At 42.1% G+C, this 22,829-nt stretch overlaps 1 protein-coding gene across 4 annotated transcripts; it reads left to right on the plus strand.

Annotated features, from left to right (window-relative positions):
- The first annotated feature begins 165 nt into the window (after positions 1-165).
- Gckr (glucokinase regulator) lies at positions 166-22,321 on the plus strand. Of its 4 annotated transcripts, XM_046441511.2 has the most exons (19): positions 166-323; positions 592-747; positions 926-994; positions 1,615-1,683; positions 2,082-2,155; positions 2,503-2,569; positions 2,746-2,799; positions 3,879-3,973; positions 6,926-7,031; positions 8,319-8,437; positions 8,824-8,922; positions 9,121-9,218; positions 9,556-9,632; positions 9,998-10,094; positions 10,278-10,375; positions 10,474-10,557; positions 17,712-17,861; positions 21,107-21,241; positions 21,920-22,321. In XM_046441511.2, the coding sequence occupies exons 1-19, from the start codon at positions 201-203 to the stop codon at positions 22,088-22,090; spliced, it is 1,941 nt and encodes a 646-aa protein (XP_046297467.1). In that variant the 5' UTR covers positions 166-200; the 3' UTR covers positions 22,091-22,321. The 4 variants fall into 4 exon arrangements, with proteins under 4 accessions (XP_046297467.1, XP_046297468.1, XP_058434419.1 ...); XM_046441512.2 differs by lacking the exon at positions 2,746-2,799; XM_058578436.1 differs by lacking the exons at positions 21,107-21,241; positions 21,920-22,321 and adding an exon at positions 21,059-21,100.
- Positions 22,322-22,829: the final 508 nt, after the last annotated feature.

Below are 22,829 nucleotides of genomic sequence, written 5' to 3' on the forward strand. Positions count from 1 at the left end.
GAAAATATAGAAGGGGCTGGCAAGTTTTGGGTGCATACAAAGAGGACCCCAGAAGCTCCCCCAGAGTGCTCGGAGCCTAGTAACCAGGAAAGAGTGGTGTAGCCAGAGATGCTGGGGGAGGTGCTCAGAGAGGCCAGGGTTCTTGGGTTAATCATCTCTGTGGCTCAGATAAAGCCCTGCCAATTGGAAGCAGAGTCATTATGACCAGAGGGGTTTGTGTGGCTGAAGAGGCAGGCAGAACAGTGTGTCCATATTATAGGACCATGCCAGGCACAAAACGGTTTCAACACGTGATTGAGACCCCAGAGCCTGGCGAGTGGGAGGTGAGACCCTTCTTGATATTGGTCTTCTGCACTGACTCCTTTCCCTCCACCCTGGGTTTCTGCCCGCTCCTTTTTCCTTCCTATTTTCCCTCCTGATCTTCCTTCCCTAATAGGCTCAAATAATTAAGAGAAGGCTAAGGTCCTGGTGTGTGAGTGTTGGGGGTGTGTGTGTGGTTCAAACACTGTCTGCTGCCACTCCTACCTCCAGCGCAGCAGGCATGAAGGAGGCATTGGCTTCCTGCCCCATCCTTATCCCCTTCCTCTCTAGTTGTCTGGGTATGAGGCAGCTGTGCCAATCACAGAGAAGTCAAACCCACTGACCAGGGACTTGGACAAAGCAGATGCCGAGAAAGTTGTTCGATTGCTGGGGCAGTGTGATGCTGAGATCTTCCAGGAGGAGGGGCAAGCCATGCCCACATACCAGGTGACCCAGCCCCAGCCCCTGGACACAGTTGATAAAGATGCTAACCCCAGCCCCCTCTCAGCCTCTGCCCTCTCAGACAATGGCTCCTGATTTTGGAAACCCCGAGAACCCTCTCTTCTTCCATCCTGATCCACTGACCTCCCTTTCTTGGCTTCTGATTCCTGCCTCATCCCTGTAGAGACTATACAGTGAATCAGTTCTGACCACCATGGTGCAAGTGGCTGAGAAAGTTCAGGATGTGCTGAAGGTACTGATGATTTGTTTGTTCCCTGCCTACGCTATTCCGTTTCCCTCTTTCTCTTTCTTTGGTCTCCATTTCTTATTTTATGGATCTTAGTTGTCCATTTTTTCAGTCCTCCCTCTTGGATCCTTATTGTAATCTTATTAATCAATAATAATAATAATAATAATAATAACTATTAACTGCATAATACTTTATAATTGACCCTGAACTTTCACATCCATTATCCACACAAAGACTTGTGAAGTTGGTATTACTGTCTGTTTACTTTCAGATGAAAAAGAAAAGACTTAGAATAATCACAGTAGTTTGCCCAAATGCTAATAATTATTGGATAATACTGCTTTTAAGTTTTTATTTGAATGATAAAGCTGCTCTCAGCCCCTTCTAGAATAAATTATGGACTGAATAAATAGCTATGTCAGAGATGGGAGTCAAACTGAAGTTTCTTTCTCCAATCCAGTGTTCCTTTGACTATACCACATAGCCAATGTTGTGTTCAGTTTTGTGATACAAGGAGGGATAAGGAGTCCCTTGAAGTCCTCTTTCATTAATGACAAAGAAAAGAAAGTGCTTCCCTATATTCCAGCTGGGTCCTGGCAATCTAGATATCTTTCCTTCCTCAGGAGCCAGAGGAAGCGCTGGTGGTACTTAGTGGAGGGGGCACCTCTGGCCGGATGGCATTCCTCATGTCAGTGAGTACCCCGTTCCCCAGTTTTCCTTCCTCTCTCTCCCTTCTGCAGATGATTCCCCAGGTCCATGAAGGTCATCATAGCTAAGTTTCTAGGTGGACCCTTCATTAGACTTGGGCTGCATGCTTCATCCTCTCCTCCAAAAGTTAGATCCCACCATGGAGTCCCATTTCTCCTGAGCCCATTGGAGACCCACCATTCTATTGGTAATGTCTCTACATCCCATGCATCCCTAAGTAATCATCTCCAACTAGCATCTTTAACTGGCAGATTCCAAGTAGGAATGAGCTAAGCACTGGCCTAGGAGATAATTATACAGTTTTTACCCTTTAGGAATTGAAAGTCCAAGTTACTTGTTCCTTCACTGTCTTTACTTCTTCACATATTCTCCCTGTTGACAGGTCTCCTTTAACCAGCTAATGAAAGGTCTAGGACAAAAACCTCTTTATACCTACCTCATTGCAGGGGGTGACAGGTAAGTCACTTTGGCCTATAAATGTTTCATTTGGCCTGAATATGTGTTATTTTAGAACCTGAATTTGAATGACTTTAGACAAAGATTATTTCCAAAATACCTCAGTCCCCAGCATTCTTTATTGCCTTACTTTTGGCCTACTTTACATACTTAGGTTACCTGACTGGCCTTTGTAGGTATTTGAGTGTTTCAACTCTATGGAGTGTCTATCATGGTGCCCAACAAACAGTAGGTGTTCATTCAATGATTGTTTTCCTTCATTCCCTTCTCTCAGCATAACTTGCCCTAATAAGCCATAGACTTCTGCTTTACAACCAGTGCCTCTGACCTTAAGTCTGCCCTTATAGGTCTGTGGTGGCCTCTAGGGAAAGGACAGAAGACAGTGCCCTACACGGGATTGAGGAACTGAAGAAGGTCTGTGCTTCCTACTAATATTCAACCAGAGACCTCTGTCTGTTCCTTCTCATGGGGACATAAAAGCCCCAACATTCAGATCAAGTCTGTCCTGGCCCCGATAAGTAATATTATTATTGGGTGGGCCCAGGAGTCCTCCCAGTTATTTACCTTGCTCATCTTCCTGCCTGCCCTAGGTGACTGCTGGGAAAAAAAGGGTGATCGTCATTGGCATTTCAGTGGGACTCTCTGTAAGTGTGAAGGCAGGTTGAGTGGATCAATTTTACAAGAAGAAAAGGGATGGGAATGGAATAGTATGGAAGGTAGACAATATGGGTGCTAGAAAACAGAAAATTTGCACAAGGAATTTTAATTAGTTTTACTAATTTAGATCCAGTTGTATGAATGTGGGAGGAGGGAAAAGAGATCCTATCTCAGAATAACTGTGTATTGATCCATCATCAATCAAAATATATGGACTAGTCCAGGGGTCAGCAAACTATGCTGGCAGTCAATCTAACTAGCTGCCTGTTTTTGTAAACAGCTTAACTGGCACATAGCCACTTGTGTTTTCAAACAGTTTACAGCCTCTTTTGTGCTATAGCACTAGGGATGACTAGTTGGACAGAGATCATAGGGCCCACATAGCCTAAAGTATTTATTCCCTGGCTCTTTTCAGAAAAATATGTCCCTTGGGCTAGTCCTTTGCTACATGAACATTAGTCCTTGTACCAACAACATCATCACCTGGAATTTATTAAAAAATTCAGGATCTCAGATTCCAGCCAGGACCCACTGAGTCCAAATCTGCATTTTAACAAGATTCTCTAATAGTTTGTTTGAGAAGCACTGAACTAGGGACCCCAAGGTTCCTGTCAACTCCACAGCTCTCAATCAGAGAGAATTCAGTGAGCAGAAATCTAGATCCCAGCAGTGCATGCCATGGAGGGAGGCATACAAGGAGAAGAGGATACTGACTTCCAGAAGCTTGCAGTTTAGTTCAGTAATTTCCAAACTTTACAGAATAGAAAATTTCCTTAGAAAAACTTACTAAAAATGTAGGATCCTTAGGGTATCTGTTAAAAATGTGCCTCTGCTTTAAATTTGGATTTTTTTCTTTTTGTGATACTAGGGATTAAACCCAGGGCCTTGTGCATGCTAGGCAAGCACCTTCCACTGAGCTACATCCCTAGCCCCCAATTTAGGATCCTCTTAATCACTAGGAATCTCCCTTTTGAACAAGCATTCTGGGGGATTCTGATGCATAGGGGCCTTGGGGCAACACTCAGAGTAACCCCCTCCTCATGTCCTCCTCTCTCACCACCATCAGGCTCCCTTTGTGGCAGGCCAGATGGATTACTGCATGGACAACACAGATGTCTTCTTGCCTGTCCTGGTTGGTTTCAATCCAGTGAGCATGGCCAGGTGAGCCTTTTGTAATGACTGGCCAGCCCTGGGGGAGGTTGGGGCCGACATGCCAAAGTCTATAGTACAATTACAAAAGGAGGACAGATGGAATAGTTTTGTTTGCCAAATCTCAGAATACTAAAGTAAATATGGGGTACCCCTAAGTTTATGAAGTTTTTTTTTGTTGATTGGTTGATTGAATTATTCTCCCCTGATTTCAGAGAGGATTGAAGGCAGTTTACAAAGGTTACATAACAAATACAAAAGTTGGCATACATTCTAAAGAAGGATTGAAGAGTTAAGGAAAACAAGGGCGAGCAGAAAAATTGGGGTGAGGAGAATGCATACCACAAAGATCTGTGCTTTTATTTAGGGTGAGCACCAAGGGTCTTTTCAAAGTTGCAGATGCCAAGTGGCACCTACTCCTGTTTATTCAGCTCTCTTATTTTCATTCCCAAAATTTCTCTTCATTCCAGGCACCCTTTTGTTCCTCTCTGGCTGTTCAAATCCACCCCCCTCTTCCTTCCCTGAGAGCCCTGTGCTGTCAAACAACCTCCCTCTTAGTCTTTATCTAAATGGCCATTTTGTCTGATATCAGAGAAAGTTAACTAATAGTGTGCAGATGTGGTTCCAGACTTAGGGTGCCTGGGTATTAACAAACGAGAGGGAAAAAAATTCTTAGCCCCTTGTGTTAGAGATCTGATTTTATTGATTTGGAGGTAAAGCCCCAAAATGTCCATTTTAAACAAGTGTCCCTGGAGATTCCACTGTACAGCCAGTTTTAGAGGAATCTGCTAAATAAACTCATGGAGTGGGCCACCTGATATGACTGAGGGCTTCCTGTCACTGAAAGGATCACAACATTGGCTTTTTGATTATTTTAGAGCAGCTTTGCATGTTTTGTGGTGGTCTTGGGGAGGCAAATGAGTTGGGTACTTTTGGAGGTATTTTTCCAAGTTTCAGACTCTAGATTCGTAGTATAATTCCTACGAAAGGTGTAAATGAGTCTGAGATACTCCTAACCCTGATCCTTTTCATGGAGGACTCTCCTTCACCAAAAATATATCTGCTGCAGTGGATGCTAATTTCAGGTCCTGTGACTAAGTGAAATGAAGAATTTCAAACAATGTAGGCGTGGAGATCTTCCAGTTGTTCCTTAAATCAGTGACTCCCAAACTTGGCTGATCTTCAGAGTCATCTGAGAAGCTTTTAAAATATACTGATTTTTGGGTTCTGCTCCAGAACTGTTGGTTCTGAATCTGAGGGTGAATATGACATCCAGAAATGGATAATTATTAAAAACAAAACTCCCCTGGTGATTTCAATATCCAGCCCAAGTCTAGGAGTTTGAATTTTAAACCACACGATATAGACATTATTTCACTTCTTTGCTTAAGTCTCCTCTTTCTTAAAGATTCTAGGAAGTTTTAGAAATAGCCTGAGGATAAATGATTGATAAGAAATAACTTTATGCAATGGATATGAAATACGTAAAACTTGTCTGCTTTAGAAGTCACAAAAGAGCTGCAGGAGGCTTACAAGTTCAAAGCCAGCCTCAGCAATTTAGCAAGACCCTAAAACCCTAAGCAATTTACAAAAGTCCCTGGGTTTAATCCCTGGTACAAAAAAAAAGAAAAAAAGAAAAAAAAATGAAAAGAAGAGAAGGAGAGGAAGAGAGAAGGAGAAGAAGAAGAGGAGTTATACAAAAGAAAAAATATATCAAAATAGTTCAAGAAGGAAGGGAATCTTTGCAGGGATTGATGATAAGGGGAAGTTAGGGATGCAATGTGCAGAAGTGACTTTTTGAGGTCCTGTCACAGTAGGTGATTCACAAATTGTTCCCTAGCAAGTAAATACAGGAGATACTCATTCTTTGACATTCTATGATTTGTAACTAAGCAGATAACAAGCCTGTAGCTCTCTTATCTCATTAACACATTGCTTTGTTCTTGATTAATTTGTTCTTGATTAATTTATTCAAGGAATGCCTGCCAATTGTCAGGTGCTATGTATGCTTCATACCTTGCAGCTAGCCAAGCATGGTGGCGCTTGTCTTCTACCCCAGTGTCTTGGTTTGGCTGGAGAATCATAAGTTCAAACCTAGCCTGACTCTGTCTCCAAAAAAAAAAAAAAAATTACAGTCTTATTGGCACACACCTGTAATTCCAGCAACTCCAGAGGCTGAAGCAGAAGGATCTCAAGCTCAAGGCCAGCATCAGCAATTTTTCAAGGCCCTAAGCAACTAGCAAGGTCCTATTGCAAAAAAAAATAATAATAATAAATAGCTGGAGGGCTGGGGATATAGCTCAGTTGGTAGAGTGCTTGCCTTGCATGTGCAAATCCCCAGCACCATCAAAAAAAAAAAAAAAAAAGAAAGAAAAGAAAAAGAAAAGGGGGTGGTGGGGGTTTGGAGATATGGCTTAGTGCTTAAGCAGCCCTGGGTATAAATTCCTAGCACCCCCAAACAAACAAACAAACAAACAGTGTCTTGTAGCTTGGTTCCCTCACTATGGACTTATCCCTCCCTCCTTCTTTGGAAGGATTTCCAGAATGTATTTCCAGTAACGGGAAGGGCTGCTAAAGGACCCTAAGATAGAAGGCAATTCTGACATTTGGCGATGGGCATTCCCCTAGTGGGCCACAGAGAGCAAGGTTAGGGTGGCCATGGCTGTGGGGCTTATGGCAGTGGGGCTGATGCTAGGGCCAGGATACAAGGTTCTTGTCTCCTGCTAGAACTTTAAACTTGAGTATTAGCTTTGCTCTGCTAAAAACTTTGCTGAAAGTATTATTAATCCTATCCTTGGGGTTCAAGGACACACTACCCCATGAGCTCCAAAGCATATCTCTCTACAAAGTTGTTGACCTCTGACTCCAATCTTAATGTGGTCATTGACCCTGACTCCCAATGGAAGCCCTGCCTTTAGATCCTCACAGACAATTCTTCTACCTCTGTTTCTCTCTGGACTCCAGAAATGACCCCATTGAAGACTGGAGTTCAACATTCCGGCAAGTAGCAGAGCGGATGCAGAAAATGCAAGAGAAACAGGAAGCTTTTGTGCTCAATCCTGCCGTAGGGGTACGGCCTCTCTCTCCTTTTTCTATGCCCTCCCTCAAGCATCTGGGAATTGCTGCTTAGGGCCTCTGATTTGTGGTTCAGTTCATCTTGCTCAAATTCCTGAGGTATCGTGTGTCATCTAGCATGTTTTAAATGAAATCCTATTTTCATTTTGAGGTGTTTTATCTTTATTCCAACTCTGATTCTCAAATCAATAACTATTAAACACTTCAGTGATCTAGGGTAGCTTTTTTCTATCTGGGTACAGACAGCCTGGTCTAGCCATTGTTGTCTCATTTAGACTCTTTCATATATTTAAATTTCAAATATGGGATGCTGTTCCATTCCTGTCTTTCTGCATCCTCTCCAGGATGGAGCAGGCCTTAGCCTCTGGGCTCCTATTTAATTTTTGTCTTTGATTTGTCTTCCTCTTTTCTGGGTTGCGGATGCATCTTACTGGTACCATCTACCCTTATTCTGGCCTTAGCCAAAGCCTTGCCATTGCCTCCCTCTGCCTGTGGTGGGCACATTTATGACATTCTCCTTGATCTTCCTTGTGTGAGATAAGAAGAGGAAATTCCATACTACAGAAGATTTCCACCACTTTCTCTCTTCCATGCTCATCTCTTTCCTCCACTCTACGGGCTCTCAATCTTCTTTTCTCAATCACTGCTTTTTAAATTATCTTTGCTGTAGTTTTTGGAATGCTGTGTTACAAATCGGTACTATTGCAATGGCTGCTTCATGGGTTTGTCCAAAGCATGGGAACTGTGACATTTGGGTTGACAAACTACCACAAAACATGGTAGTGGGAGAAGTGGGGAGAAAGTTTCATAAAAAAAACATCCTCTGAAAAAACCCGTGACTCAATTCAGAAGAGACCTCCTCCATGAGAATCCTGAAGCACCACAAGGATGACCAGAGGTAGCCTTTTCCCTCTTTCTTTCAGTTAAGCCTACCCAAGCATTCCTTTCCACAACACATTATTGAAAGCATGTTCAGGGACACTAACCAGAGTGCATCCCCAAGGTCTTTAACCAGGATACATGCTCAGAGGTCACTAACCAGAGTATATGCCCAAGGTTCAAACCAAGATACATGCCCAGGTGTCACTAACCAGAGTGTATGCCCAAAGTCATTAACCAGGGTACATATCCAGGGGTCACCTACCAGAGTTCATGCCCAAGGGTCACCAACCACATTCCATGCCCAGAGATCACCAACTATATTCTGTGTCCAGGGTCACTAACTGGTGGACTGCAGGTTCCTTCCTCTATCAATCCCTTCTGAGTATCATTGCCTCCTCAGCCTGAGGGTCTCAGCGGTTCCTCCCGGATGAAAGGGGGAAGTGCCACCAAGATCTTGCTGGAAACCCTGTTGTTAGCAGCTCATAAGACTGTGGACCGTGGCATTGCAGCATCTCAAAGGTATGAAGGATCTGGGCAAGAGATAGATCACAGTCAGCTGGACGATGGAGGGGGAAATGGGAGGACCAGGTCCAGAGGTTATTAACTTGGGCATGATCCAGGTCATACAGGCTGGAGACCATCCCGTTATGGCCTCCTTCCCTAGTCTCTAGTCTAACTCCCAGATGGTTCACTTACTTTCTCATCTACTCTCTGATCCCATCCTCCCCCAAAGCTCTCTTGATGCCCTTACTCCTCTCTCTGCTCTTTAGTTTTGTGCCCACCTCACCATGGACCAGCAGCTTTAGTTTTATGAGAATTGTGCCTTTCCCTAGATGGGGTGGGGAGTACCTAAATTTTCTTCTGAGATGTTGGGCCCTCCTGGGAACTGTTGACTTTTCTTCTAGATGCCTCCTGGAAATCCTCCGGACATTTGAGCGGGCTCATCAGGTGACCTACAGTCAGAGCTCCAAGATTGCCACCCTGATGAAGCAAGTCAGCACCAGGTATTTGGATTTGTGTTTGGAAGGGTCATCCTAGGAGCAGGGGAGAGTAGGGAATCTGTGAGATATGCTAACATAGGGAGGTGAATGGATCTACCCGAAGGGTCGTGGTTGACTCTTGTTTGTTTACACCTATGCTCTTCCATGTGTATTTCTGACCTCTGGTGATCACTCATGTCCTGATCTCTGATGCATTGTCAGCCTGGAGAAGAAAGGCCGAGTGCACTTGGTTGGCTGGCAGACCCTTGGCATCATTGCCATCATGGATGGAGTAGAGTGCATCCACACTTTTGGCGCTGGTGGGTTCCCAGTCCCAACATTCTTCCTGATTCCACCTGACTCCAACTAATTTGTCCACTATCCAGATATTTTCCTGTCAACCCATGGAGGATCTCACAGAGGTTCCTCAGTGTCCATCCTGCCCTACCTAAATAGGCATTTCAATCAAATTATTTGTCCTTTCCATCCCATCTCAGTCCCTGATCTCTCAACTCCCACCTCTGCTCATGACTATGGCCTCCCACATGGGTAACTCCTCACCCACACCCCACTTTCTGCTTTTCTCCCAGCTCCTAAAGCCTAGAGCCTTCCTTTCCTATAAACCCCATCACTTCTCTTTGTCTTTAAACTTTCCAGATTTCCGAGATGTCCGTGGCTTTCTTATGGGTGATCATAGTGACATGTTTAACCAGAAGGCTGAGCTCACCAACCAGGTCAGAGGAAGACAGTTGGAGAAGTTGTGAATTTCACTGGTGTGCAGGGGGAGGGAGAATAGGGGAAGGTGAGGGTGGAAGTGAGAATACGATGGGATAAACTGTCCAGAGAAGGGAATATGGATTAGAGGTCACTAGGCTTTGAGGCAGCTTGGGGGGTGTGGACGGCTCTGGTTTTACTTCTTAAAACCTGGCTCCAGTCCACTGATTTGCTACATCATCTTGGGCAAAAACACTACCTTTTTGAACCTTGATTTTTACATCTGTAGTCCAAAGGGCTGCACTTGGTGTCCTCTAAGTCCTTTTCAGTCTTGTGCTCTGGAGTGTTCTCATGGAAGGGACTCTCCCATCATCTTCTGCCCCAGGGTCCCCAGTTCACCTTCTCTCAGGAGGACTTCCTGACTTCCATCCTGCCTTCTATCACGGAAATTGACACTGTGCTCTTCATTTTCACCCTGGATGGTAAGAGGGGAGGTGGGAGTGAAAGGGTGAAGGGCTGGAAGTGGTAGGGTAGCAGAGAAGCTGTCATTTCTCTGGATCTTAGGACACCTGTTAAGAGGGAGGGATGGGGTGAGTGTCCTGACTGGAGCTCAGGGTGGCAGGAAGGAGAGTAGCACATCTTTCAACTCTGATGCCCACCCCTAGACAACCTCATGGAGGTGCGGACACTGGTGGAGCAGGTGAAAGAGAAGACCACTAACATCCAGGCCCTGGCACACAGCACTGTGGGGCAGTCTCTGCCGGTGAGGCTCCAGCCTTGAGGAGGGGACGTTGGGTGGCAGTTATAGCCAGGCCTTCCTGGACATGCTACTCACTCCTGCTCCTCTCTGTTTACCTTCAGACCCCTCTGAAGAAGCTCTTTCCCTCCATCATCAGTATCATGTGGCCACTGCTGTTCTTTGAATATGAAGGAAACTTCATCCAGGTAAGGGGGATGAGAAAGTAATATCCACAATGAGGGGATAAAAGAGGGAAGGATTCCAGAAATTGAAAACCCAAAGCAGGAGGAGAGCAATATCTAGCCCCCCTGCCAATTCAGCCAGGCAATTCTTGAGTTACCAGGTCACTAGACAGAGTTTCCAAGGCAAAGAGCTACTGGGTTCAGCTCCCTCTAGGAACATGCAAAACGGGCAGGATTACTGAACAGATGCTCATTTATCCTTTGGGACAGGTTAATTGTGGATACTCTAGTTATCATCACAATCTAAAAACCTTTAGGGCATGGCTTTTTGGCAAAATATTCTATGCTGGACTTAGTGTATATATTGCATTGATATGGTCCCCTGCTTGATAATGAAATTATAATAAAAATTATAATCAAGGACAAACACTGATAATAATCATAGAAATAATAATCAGATTGTGTGTACTTTGCATTTTAGTTTAGAATGGGCATCAGGAAAACTGGGTGCTAGTCCAGCTCTGCTGTGTAAACCAAGGAAAAAAGCAATTTTACATCGCTGGGTCTTAGTTTTCACACTCACCATCTGCCCACTCTCCATGGGGCAGACCCAAGACCTTGGTGGGTTGCCCTGGAGGGATGTGGTCTCTCATCCATTATTTGAACCATCTTCTTCAGGACGTTTCCCCACTTGACCAGACACAACTGGCTGCTGCCTCACTGGACGAAGAAGTCTATGGAAACTTTTTTCCCCTGAGCAGTTCTCATTCTAATGTACATCTTTGTCATCTCCTCCAAGTGGTGTGCATTTGTTACCTCTCTGCTTCTTGTCATGCTTCCCACATTCATTGTCTCCTATGAGATTTGCCTGTCTTCTAAAAAGTCTTCTCTGATTGATCTCATGTCACCTTGGCCTTCCTTCATGTTCTGTACCTCTCCACACTTCTAGGCTCCTGATGGCATCATAATCCCTAATACACAAAGTGCAAAGTTTCTTGTTCCCTCACACCCTTTGAACATTGGGTAGCATATCTAAAGATATGTATTGGCCATTTGATCCTTTTTCTTTTAGTTCTTCTTCTCTTTCTAGTATATTCTCTCATTCTTTTTAGGAGTTGTTTATTTTCTTTCTGATTTGTAAGGAGATGTATAGACCAAGTAACTTTTTTTTTTCTGTTTTAAAGCTTTCCAGCTTATTATGTTTCTTTGATTTCTATGTTTTTGATATGGAGATAAGTTATTTAAAATTTTCTGTACTCAAATCTATCCACTTTGTCTTTGTTAGTTTTTATCTTTCTCTAGATGTTGAGTTTACCTTTCTAAATGGATTGGAATTGTTTAAAAGAAGGAGGCTTCCATTAGGGCTTGTGAATCTTTAGTAGTAGAAATATTTTTTATGTAAACTACACTCAGATTTTTATTTTGAAAATTTCAAACTTGGAGAATAATTTGCAAGAATAGCTCAATGAACACTCACAGGCTTTTCCCTAGATTCACTAACTCCTCTGGCCACATTTGCTTTATCTCTTTTCCCTGAATTGTTTGAAACATAGCTGGAGCTATGAGGGCACGTCACCCCAATTACTTTGGAATGTGTCCCCCAAGAACAAGGACATTTGCAATATAAATATGATACAATTATCCATTCAGGAAAATGACCGTTATTGCACTTCTATTAACTCATATCCAAGCTATATTCAAATTTCCCCAATTATCACTGTATTGTTTTTATTTTCTGATTCCAGGATCCAATCAAGGATAATGCGTTGCCTTTATTAATCAGGTCTCTTTGGTTTCCTTTGATAGTCCTCAGTTTTTCTCTTTTTTGATTCTTATGACAACGACATTTTAGAAGTCTAAAATGTCTTTAATGTCATTTCTCTCTCTTTTTTAACTTATTTACTTATTTATTTAGTTTTTGATGGTTTTTATTTTATTTATTTATATGTGGTGCTGAGAATCGAACCCAGTGCCTCATACGTGCTATCCAAGTGCTCTGCCAAGGAACCACAACCCTAGCCCATCATTTCCAGAACATGCCTCATTTTGGATTTGCCCAACTGTTTAGTCATTATATTCAGGTTGATAAGAGTACCCACAGGTGGGGTTGGGCCAACTGATATCAGTTTGTCCCTTTACTGGTGAGGCTACATTTGATCATTTGGTTAGGAAGATGTTCATTAGATTTCTCTGCATCCTGTTGGTCAACAATCTTCACCGATAGTTTTAGCATCAACTGATGATTCTTGGTTGAACCAACTATTGTGGTTTTAAACTGGTGACTTTTTATTTCTATCCCTTCTAGGTATTTTCATTGGTTGGCATTGTTCTGTAAAGAAAACTTTCTCTTCACTTTGCACCCAATCTGTGTGTGTTTAGTGTCATTATGGACTCTTAAATTTTTTGTTTGTTGTTGTTAAATGCATGTGTATGTGTGTCCATGTGTGTTGAGGTACTCAGGGCCACTGAGCTACATCCCAGACCTTTTTATTTTATTTTGAGACAAGGTCTTGCTAAGTTGCTCAGACTGGCCTCAATCTTGGGATCCTTCTGCCTCAGTCTCCCAAGAGGCTGGGATTATAGGCATGTCCCGCATTAAATGTGTCTTAATACATTCCTGTTGTTACCTGTTGGTTTGTGTGTGTGTATGTTTTATTTTGTTTTGATTTCGGTACCAGGTATTGAACTCAGGAGCGCTTTACCATTGAGCCACATCATCAGCCCTTTTCATTTTTGAGACAGTTTTATGCTAAATTGCTTAGAGTCTTGCTAAGTTACTAAGGCTCCAACTTGTGATCTTCCTGCCTCAGCCTCCCAAATTTCTGGAATTACAGGGGTGTGCCACCTCACCCAGCTCATTTCTCTCCTTTTTTTTTTTTAATTGGAGTGGAGGGCACTGGGGATTGAACTCAGGGGCACTCAATCACTGAGCCACATCTCCGACCCTATTTTGTATTTCATTTAGAGACAGGGTCTCACTGAGTTGCTTAGCACCTCACTTTTGCTGAGGCTGGCTTTGAACGTGAGATCTTCCTGCCTCAGCCTCCTGAGCCACCGGCTTTACAGGCATGTGCCACCGCACCCCGCTCATTTCTCTCTCTCTCTCTCTCTCTCTTTTAACTTATTTAATTATTTATTTAGTTGTTGATGGTTTTTATTTTATTTATTTGTATGTGGTGCTGAGAATCGAACCCAGTGCCTCATACATGCTATCCAAGTGCTCTGCCACGGAACCACAACCCTAGCCCATCATTTCTCTGTTTTTTTAAAAAAATATTTATTTATTTTTTTAGTTGTAGCTGTCAATACCTTTTATTTATTTATTTATATTTTTAAGAAATATTTATTTTTTAGTTGTAGTTGAATACAATATCTTTAATTAATTTATTTATTTTTATGTGGTACTGAGGATCAAACCCAGGGCCTTGCATGTGCTGGGCAAGTGCTCTACCTCTGAGCCACAACCCCAGCCCCCATCATTTCTCTCTCTCTCTCTTTTTTTTTATTTATTTATTTTTTTATTTTTCGGCAGACACAACATCTTTGTTTTGTATGTGGTCCTGAGGATCGAACCCCGGCCGCACGCATGCCAGGCGAGCACGCTACTGCTTGAGCCACATCCCCAGCCCCGTCATTTCTCTTTTTAATGCTCAAAATTTGAGCTCATTCAGGTTGGTTCCCTGGGGCATGTTTATATCCATATTTGAACATTCTTTGTTGTGTTTATTTTTGCAAAACAAATACAAACTGCCACCACCAACAACCAAAAACCTTTCTTAAGCCAAGGGTGGCATACCTTTTATATCTTTCCTGTTTTGCTTAACAAGATATTCTGAAAATGATTCCACTGCAATTAAAGCTCTCTTTCTCGTTGGTATTTAGCTTTTTGGTATGTGCCCATGTATAATAGTTTGCCCAGCCAATCTCCTGTGTAGGGCATTTAGGTTGTTTACAGTATTTTGCTATTGCGAACAATGATGCAATGAATGTGCATATATTTTTGTAATCTTACAAGTCTTTGGGGGGATAAATTCCCAGAAGTATTAGAACTGGGTCAAAGGGTAAATACATATGTAATTTTGTTAGATACTGCAAAGTGATCCCCTATAGGAGTGTACCATGTTGCTTTTCATGCCAGCAATGCTTCTTCCATGTAGCTTCTCTGAGAGTGTTAGTCAGATTTTCATCCCTGTGACCAAAATACCTGACATAAACAACTTAAGTAAGGAAAGGTTTATTTTGACTCACAGTTTCAGAATTTTCAATCCAAGGTGAACTGGCTCCAAGGCAGAAATATGTGGAAGAATTTGGCAGAGGAAAGCTTCATAGCAGGGGGAATCAGATAAAGAGACAGAGGGAAGAGTCAGGGACAAGATATAGTCCCCAAGCACACCTCCAGTGACCTACTTCTTCCAGCCATGCACTGCCTGCCCACGGTTTCACCTCCTCCCAGTAGTTCATTCAAATTATTAATCCACCCAATGGATTAATCCACTGATGAGGTTAGAACCTTCATGAGCCAGTCATTTTCTAAAAGTCCTTCCTCTGAATATTGCTGTACTGAGGACCAAAACACAAGAATTTGGGGACTTTTCAGATCCAAACCATAATAGAGAGTACTATCCAGATTTTGCCAATATGATAGTTAAGAAATATCATTTCTGTGTAGTTTTCATTTGTATTTCTTTTATTATGTGTGAAGCTAAGCACTTTTCACCTGGTTAAGGGTCTTTAGTGAATCTTTTTTATTCCCTTTATGAATTGCATGTTAATGCATTTTACCTCTTTTTCTGGTGAGCTTTTAATCTTTTTTGGAACCCGACTTTGAGTTCTTTGTTTGTATGTGGTGCTGAGGATCGAACCCGGGCCGCACACACGCCAGGCGAGCGTGCTACCGCTTGAACCACATCCCCAGCCCAACTTTGAGTTCTTTATAAAGACATTAGCCTTTAAAAATATATATTTTAGTTGTAATGGGCACAATACCTTTATTTTATTTGTTTATTTTTATGTGGTGCTAGTCATTGAACCCAGTGCCTCATGCATGCTAGGCAAGCACTCTACCACTGAGCCACAACCCCGGCCCCAAAGACATTAGCTTTTTTTTTGAAAAAAAAAATATTTTTTTTTAGTTGTTAAGGTACCTTTTATTTTTTTATATGTGATGTTGTGGTTCGAATACAGTGCCTCACACATGCTAGGCAAGCGCTCCATCACTGAACTACAACTCCAGCCCAAAGACATTAGCCATTTATTTCTGATATATATTGTAAATATTTTCTCTAGGTTTTAACCATGCAAAAATCTTTAATTTGGGGGGAGGAGGCTGAGGTTGTGGATCAGTGGTAGAACACTTGCCTAGCATGTATGAGGCACTGGGTTTGATCCTTAGCACCATATAAAATAAATAAATAAAATAAAGGTATTGTGTTCATCTACAATTAAAACAATGTTTTAAAAATCTTTAATTTTTTTGAGGTTGACCTGATTAATCTTTATTTTAGTCTATCCTTTCCTGAATGACTTGGGATACTACCTGTATCACATACTCAATTTCCATATTAATTGGTCCATTTCTGGACTTTCTGTTTTGTTCCAGGGGTCAGTCTATTGAAGTGCTGGTACCAGCACATTATATATTTAATAATAGAGACTTTATAGTATGTTTGTTATCAACTAGGGATACTCCTCCCTTCATTACTATTTAAAGATTTTCCCAGTTATAATTACAGATTTATTGTACTTTATAAACTTTAAATGAATGTATATCTAAATTATGTAAAGTTTAAAATGTTTTTGTGTTAATCATATAAATGGTTAGTGGTACAAATGGCTAAGAACATAACTCACAGTTAGCTGACCTCTGTCCTACAGGGCAGTGTGATATGTAGTCATAGCATGAATGCTAAATAATAGCCAGCCTTGTGTTGATTGGTCAGAATGGTCAGATTTCTGTTTTTGTATTCAGTGTCCTTGGCATGCACTTGTTAAGTGTTTACAGTATACCCTCTTCCAGGATTTTGTGTGACTAGTTATTTTAGGGGTTCCAGAATAAAAAGGGAAATTCGTAGTGATGTCTTGTTTCCTCAGCCTTCTAGTACTGTGTGACTCCTTTCAACATGTTGGTTGGATCCCTGTTGCAACAAGTGCAGTAATAGATAAGGGACACAGCGTGAACAAGATATCCGGGCTAAGGTCAAGTAGCAGTTGATACTCACAGTACCTGTCCATACGTTTTAATTTTCAAAATGCTTTCACATGCACTCTCTCATTCATCTAGGAGATGATTGTGGCAAAGTAGGAAATACTTTCATCATTGAATCACAAGAGCTGGATTTAAGTCCTGATTCTGTTTCACTATCATATAAGCTTATCCAAGTTAGTTTACTTTTGACTTCTAGTTTCCTCATGGGTAGAAATGGGATAGAAATACCTATTCCAGCCAGGCACAGTGGTGCACGCCTGTAATCCCAGCGACTTGGGAGGCTGAGGCAGGAGAATCAAGAGTTCAAAGCCAGCCTTAGCAAAAGCGAGGTGCTAAGCAACTCAGTGAGACCCTGTCTCTAAGTAAAATACAAAATAGGGCTGGGGATGTGGCTCAGTGGTCAAGTGCCCCTGGAATTCAATCCCCAGTTCCCCAACTCAAAATAAATAAATAAATAAATAGATAGATAGATAGATAAATAAATATCTATTTCCTAGAGATAATGTAAGGATTAAACGAAATTCATTTTTCAACAAACATGTATTTATTAGGAGCCATGTGTCAATCATTATCAAAAGGTCTGGGGCTCCGGAGCAGAATTAGACACCATCTCTGCCTTCAGGGAAACTGTGGCTTAGTGGATGAGTCCCAGGACTTATATCCTCCCTTTTCTGGTACTCAAGGAGCAAAAATAAGTTTTTGGCAAGAGCAAAACCTACTACGGAAGGACTCAGAAAAAATATTTGCCCAGGGTTTAAAAACACAAATGGGTACAGCTGTTAGGTTTGCCTGAGATGTTCTGGTTTACACCCATTATCCTAGTATTTAAACCCTGTGCTGCTTAAACAAGTGATGTCTGTCTTTTAGTTCCTGGTTTTCCACCCTTAGGTCTTGTCTAGTAATGCAGCCCTTTCTATCTTGCAGCTCTCCCATCTTCTAATTTTCCATTTCCCCATGTGTCTGCCATTTTTAGAAGTTTCAGCGTGAGCTAAGCACCAAGTGGATACTGAATACAGTGAGTACAGGGGCCCATGTTCTTCTTGGGAAGATCCTACAAAACTACATGTTGGACCTCCGCATTGGCAACTCCAAGCTGTTCTGGAGGGCACTGGCCATGCTGCAGGTAAAGTGATGGGGTGGGCCTGGCCTTAAAACCTAGGCTGCCATTGGAAGGCATTTTGCAGAGGCAGAGAGATGTGTAGCGGTAAGGGCTGATTTTTCTGCTTTGTGCCTTTCCTCCTCCTTGTGTCAGATGCATCCCCCCCTCTGAGTGTGTGTGCACACATTGGTTCTTGTTTGTGAAACAAAAACTAGTAGGCAAGATTCTTTTAGCTACAAGTATGTAACACAAACCCCATTCATACTGGTGTAAACTAAAGAACGCAAATGATTGCTCCTATAGATGGAACAGTCTAGGGCAGCCAGATTCTCTGATGGTGGGACTGAGAAACTTCACCTCTTACCTCTACTTTCTTCTGTTGCTCTCATTCTGGGACAGATCTTCTCCAGTAGGTGGCAAATCGACCATAAGTAGTACCAGCCTGATATCCTTGCCAGTTTAGCAACCCCAGCAGGAAAAGACTCCATCTGTCCTGTGAGACCCACAAATGCCTGGGGGAATGCTCTCATTGGCTTTTATTTGGTCCCCTGCACACCCCTGAACCAATCACTGCCCAACCTTATTCGTGTGCTTTCCCTACAACATGGTGATGGAGGAAAGGGTGGGAGGTGAGCTTCAATCAAAACTTCTGGCCTGAGCAGGGGAAAACCATAGTTCTCCAGAGGAAAACAAGATGCAGATTCCAGAAGGAGGAGGAACAGATGCTGAGCAGCTAGCATGAGGGATGACCTTGAAAGTAAAGTTGCCAGTTTTAGCAAATAAAAATTCAGGTCAACCAGTTAAATTTGAATTTCAGATAAATAACGAACACTTTTTTTTTAAAGTATAAATGTTCCATGCAGTATTTGGAATGTATATGAATTTTTTTCCCGTTATTTCACATATAACTGAATATCCTATATTTCTGTTTGCTAAATCTGGCAACCCTATGTGAAAAAAAAATCAATATATCCAACATTTAATGAGCACCCATTAGGGTCCTGAAACAACCCATGGACCTACTGAAGTCCAATAGAACTTCAAAGAAGATGGGGTTGGTTTGCACTGTAGTAGCAGAAGGCTTCATGGAAGAGGTGATATTTGATTTAGACTTGGTGGTTTTGACTTGGATAGTTGAAAGGCAGAACTTATTCATATTAGTAAACACATTAGCCAAAGGTCAGAAGGAGGACTAGGTGTGCTATGTAGGGAACACAGACATGACTAGAGTGGAGAGTAACTTTACATAGTAATGAGGCATTACAAAGGAGCAGGAAGAGAAGGGATTGTGAAAAGTTAAAGCCAGACAGGAATTTGGACTTGCCAAATATTCGTAGATTTGTACTGTCCAAAACAATGGTCAGCAGCCACGTATGGTTATAGAACATTTGAAATGTGGCTAGTGTGAATTTTTAATTTTATATAAAAATTAAAGTAGTGAAATTTTTCTTTCTTGTTTTTGGTACTGGGAATTGAGACCAGGGTTGCTTAGCCACTGAACTACATCCCCAGTCCCCCCTTTTTTGTAAGTTTTATTTTGAGACAATGTTAGGGCCTTGCTGAGTTGCTGAAGTTGGTCTCCAAGTTGGAACTCTCCTGCCTCAGCCTCCCAAGTTGCTGGGATTACAGGCGTGCACCACTGCATCCAGCTGAAAATTTTTTTCATTAAATGTAACATTATTGTGTTTGTAGGACTGAACCTCACTTTTTAGCCTTGCATATCAAGCACTCAAATTGAGATGTGTTGTAATTGTAAATAAACCCCAGATTTCATGGGGCTGGGATTGTGACTCAGTGACAGACCACTTGCCTAGCACGTGTGAGGCACTGGGTTCAATCCTCAGCACCACATAAAAATAAGTAAATAAAATAAAGGTATTGTGTCCACCTACAACTAAATTTTTTTTAAATAATAAAAAATAAACCCCAGATTTCAAAGATTTATTGCAAAAATATCATAAAATATCTCATTCATAGTTTTTAATATTGCTTACAAGGTTGAAATAACTTTAATATATTGGGTTGAGTAAAATGTATTAACAATGATTTCACTTTTTTTTTTAAACGCACCTATTGGAAAACTTAAAAGATTCATATGTGGCTTGCATTTTATTTCTGGCAGTGCTAAGCTAACAGAAGTATACTGACAAAATGGAAGCATTATTTACTGATCGCTAGACAGCAATGTGCAGGGTGGATTTTATTATGAAAGAAACTGGAGGGAGGGAGTTCAGTTTAAAATTGCCTATCTGTGGGGTTGCTGGGACGTGATTGCAGAACTAATTCATCATTAATTCCAGTTTAACCCAACCTCATGGCCCACCACCAACTTCTTTTTTTATTTTATTTTTTAAAATACATGACAGAGGAATGTATTACAATTCTTATTACACATATAGAGCACAAATTTTCATATATTTGTAAAAGTATGTTCACGCAAATTCTTTGTACATGTACTTTTTTAATTACAATTTTTATTACACATATATACCACAATTTTTCATATCTCTGTAAAGTAAGTTGACACCCAATCCGTGTCTTCATACATGTATTTTGCATAATGATGTCCATCACATTCCACCATCCTTGCTAATCCCCTGCCTCCTTCCTTTCCCTCCCTCCCCTCTTCCCTATCTAGAATTCATCTATTCATCCATGTTCTCCCTCCCTACCTCATCATGAGTCAGCCTCCTTATATCAGAGAAAACATTTGGCGTTTGTTTTTTTGGGGGGATTGGTTAACTTCACTTAGCATTATTTTCTCCAATGCTATCCATTTACCTGCAAATACCAGGATTTTATTCTCTTTTATTGCTGAGTAAAATTCCATTGTGTACATATGCCACATTTTTTTTTAATATTTATTTTTAAATTTTCGGCGGACACAACATCTTTGTTTGTATGTGGTGCTGAGGATCGAACCTGGGCCGCAAGCATGCCAGGCGAGCTCGCTACCTCTTGAGCCACATCCCCAGCCCCGCCACATTTTTTTAATCCATTCATCCACTGAAGGGCATCTAGGTTGGCTCGCTCCACAGTTTAGCTATTGTGAATTGTGCTGCTATAAACATTGATGCATCACCCACTTCTTTAGCCCAGTTTTTCTTTACATTTGGGGATTTCAGGATTGCCCAAAGGGACAAGTTCCCTGTAACCTCTATAGCCAGTATTTAGGATCCTAGTCTCCCAATTCCCCAGTTCTTTCTTCTCTCCATTCTTAGTTCCCTTGGTCTTCTAGCCGACGCTGATCTTAACAACTTCTTCAACAGCGGTTCTCTGGGCAGTCCAAGGCCCGATGCATTGAGAGTCTCCTCCAAGCGATCCACTTTCCTCAGCCACTTTCGGATGAAATTCGGGCTGCTCTCATCTCCTGCCACATCCAGGTTGCACAGGAGAAGGAACAGGTAGCCTGCCCTCTGCTGGTGACTCAACAAACACTGAGTACTTTTAGTATGTCAGGAACTTTGCTTAATATTTGGTTTACAAAATTCAGTGATATTCTGCTGAGCCTTCTCTCCAGGAGCTCCCCATTCATGGGGAACATGACAGTGACAAGTGATAACAGAAGTGTGAAAAATATACCAAAAAGGAATGCTCCCTTCTGGCTTGGAGGGGAGTCAATAAGAAGAGTGGGGTCTTTGAGCTGGATTTTGAAGGATGAATAGTTTACTGGGTTAAGATGAAGTTTTCTTTCTGCTCTCTTTTTTTTTTTTTTTTGTGGGGTGGGTGGGTACTGGGGATTGAACTCAGGGGCACTCAGCCACTGAGTTACATCTCCAAACCTATTTTGTATTTTATTTAGAGACAGGGTCTTACTGAATTGTTTAGCACCTCACCATTGTTGCTGAGGCTGGCCTTGAACTTATGATCCTCTTGTCTCAACTACTTGAGCCACTGGGATTACAGGCATGGGCCGCCACACCTGGCTTCCCTCTGCTCTTGAGCCACCTCATTACCACTCTCTAGTATTGAAAACAACCTATTTTTGCATCCAGCCTGATGGATGCTCTAGCTTCTCCAGGGTTCTTCCTTAGATGATTTCACTTTCTCTATCTTTACTTCTCCTTGCCTCTTCCCCACAGGTAATCCCTGTAGCCTTGCTGAGCCTTCTCTTCAGATGCTCCATCCCTGAGGCTCAGGCACACCTGGCTGCAGCTCCCTCTGTCTGTGAGGCTGTCAGGAGCGCCCTTGCTGGGCCAGGTCGGAAGCGCAGGACAGACCCCCTGGAGTCTCTACAGCCTGCCCTGCAGTGACCTGGCATTTTTGGGTGTGAGGGAACCCAGCCCAGCTGAAGGGGACTTGTGCCAGCAGCACATGTGGTAGGAGGAAGAAATCCAGTTTCCAGGGGCACCAGCAGCACTTGGTGGGGAGAAAGATTTTCTCCATCTCAGGGGAGAAATTCTTGCTCTTGACTCAGTGTCTCTCACTTTCACTGGCTTTTTCTGATTTTAGAAATAAAACTAAATTCCTGTTTTGGAAAGTTATCCATCAAAGTCAGTAAGTCAGACTCAGTAGACAAGGATGGGACAGGATGACTGGCTTGAGTTGGTCCTAATGGCAGATTTGATTTTTTTAATGATTTGTCCCATTCCTTTGCCCCCTAGTTCAAACCTCTTCCGACATCCCTGTATTCCCATCTGCAATAGGCAGACACGCCTGCACACGTTTGTGACACACACACAAACAAGGAGAGGTGGGAAGTTTTAGGTAATTCCAGGGAGAGAGGGAAGGAGTTGAGTCCCTAGCATAGGTGTCTCGAGGGGGCAAAATTGCGACGTATGCAGTCGAGGGGAGAAATAAAGAAGGTCCACGTGCTTCTGCCCCTTTCAGTGCTTTATTCACTCAAACTACTCAATGCAATTTCACTCTATAGGTTCTTTAATATATATATATATATATATATATATATATATATATATATATATATATATATTAGTTTTAGGTGGACACAATACCTTTATTTTTTATTTTTATGTGGTGCTGAGGATCAAA

The sequence above is a fragment of the Marmota monax genome, unplaced genomic scaffold (genome assembly GCF_021218885.2).
Source record: "Marmota monax isolate L192 unplaced genomic scaffold, Marmota_monax_Labrador192_F-V1.1 WCK01_AAM20220418_F8-fsc00010, whole genome shotgun sequence".
NCBI lineage: Eukaryota > Metazoa > Chordata > Mammalia > Rodentia > Sciuridae > Marmota > Marmota monax.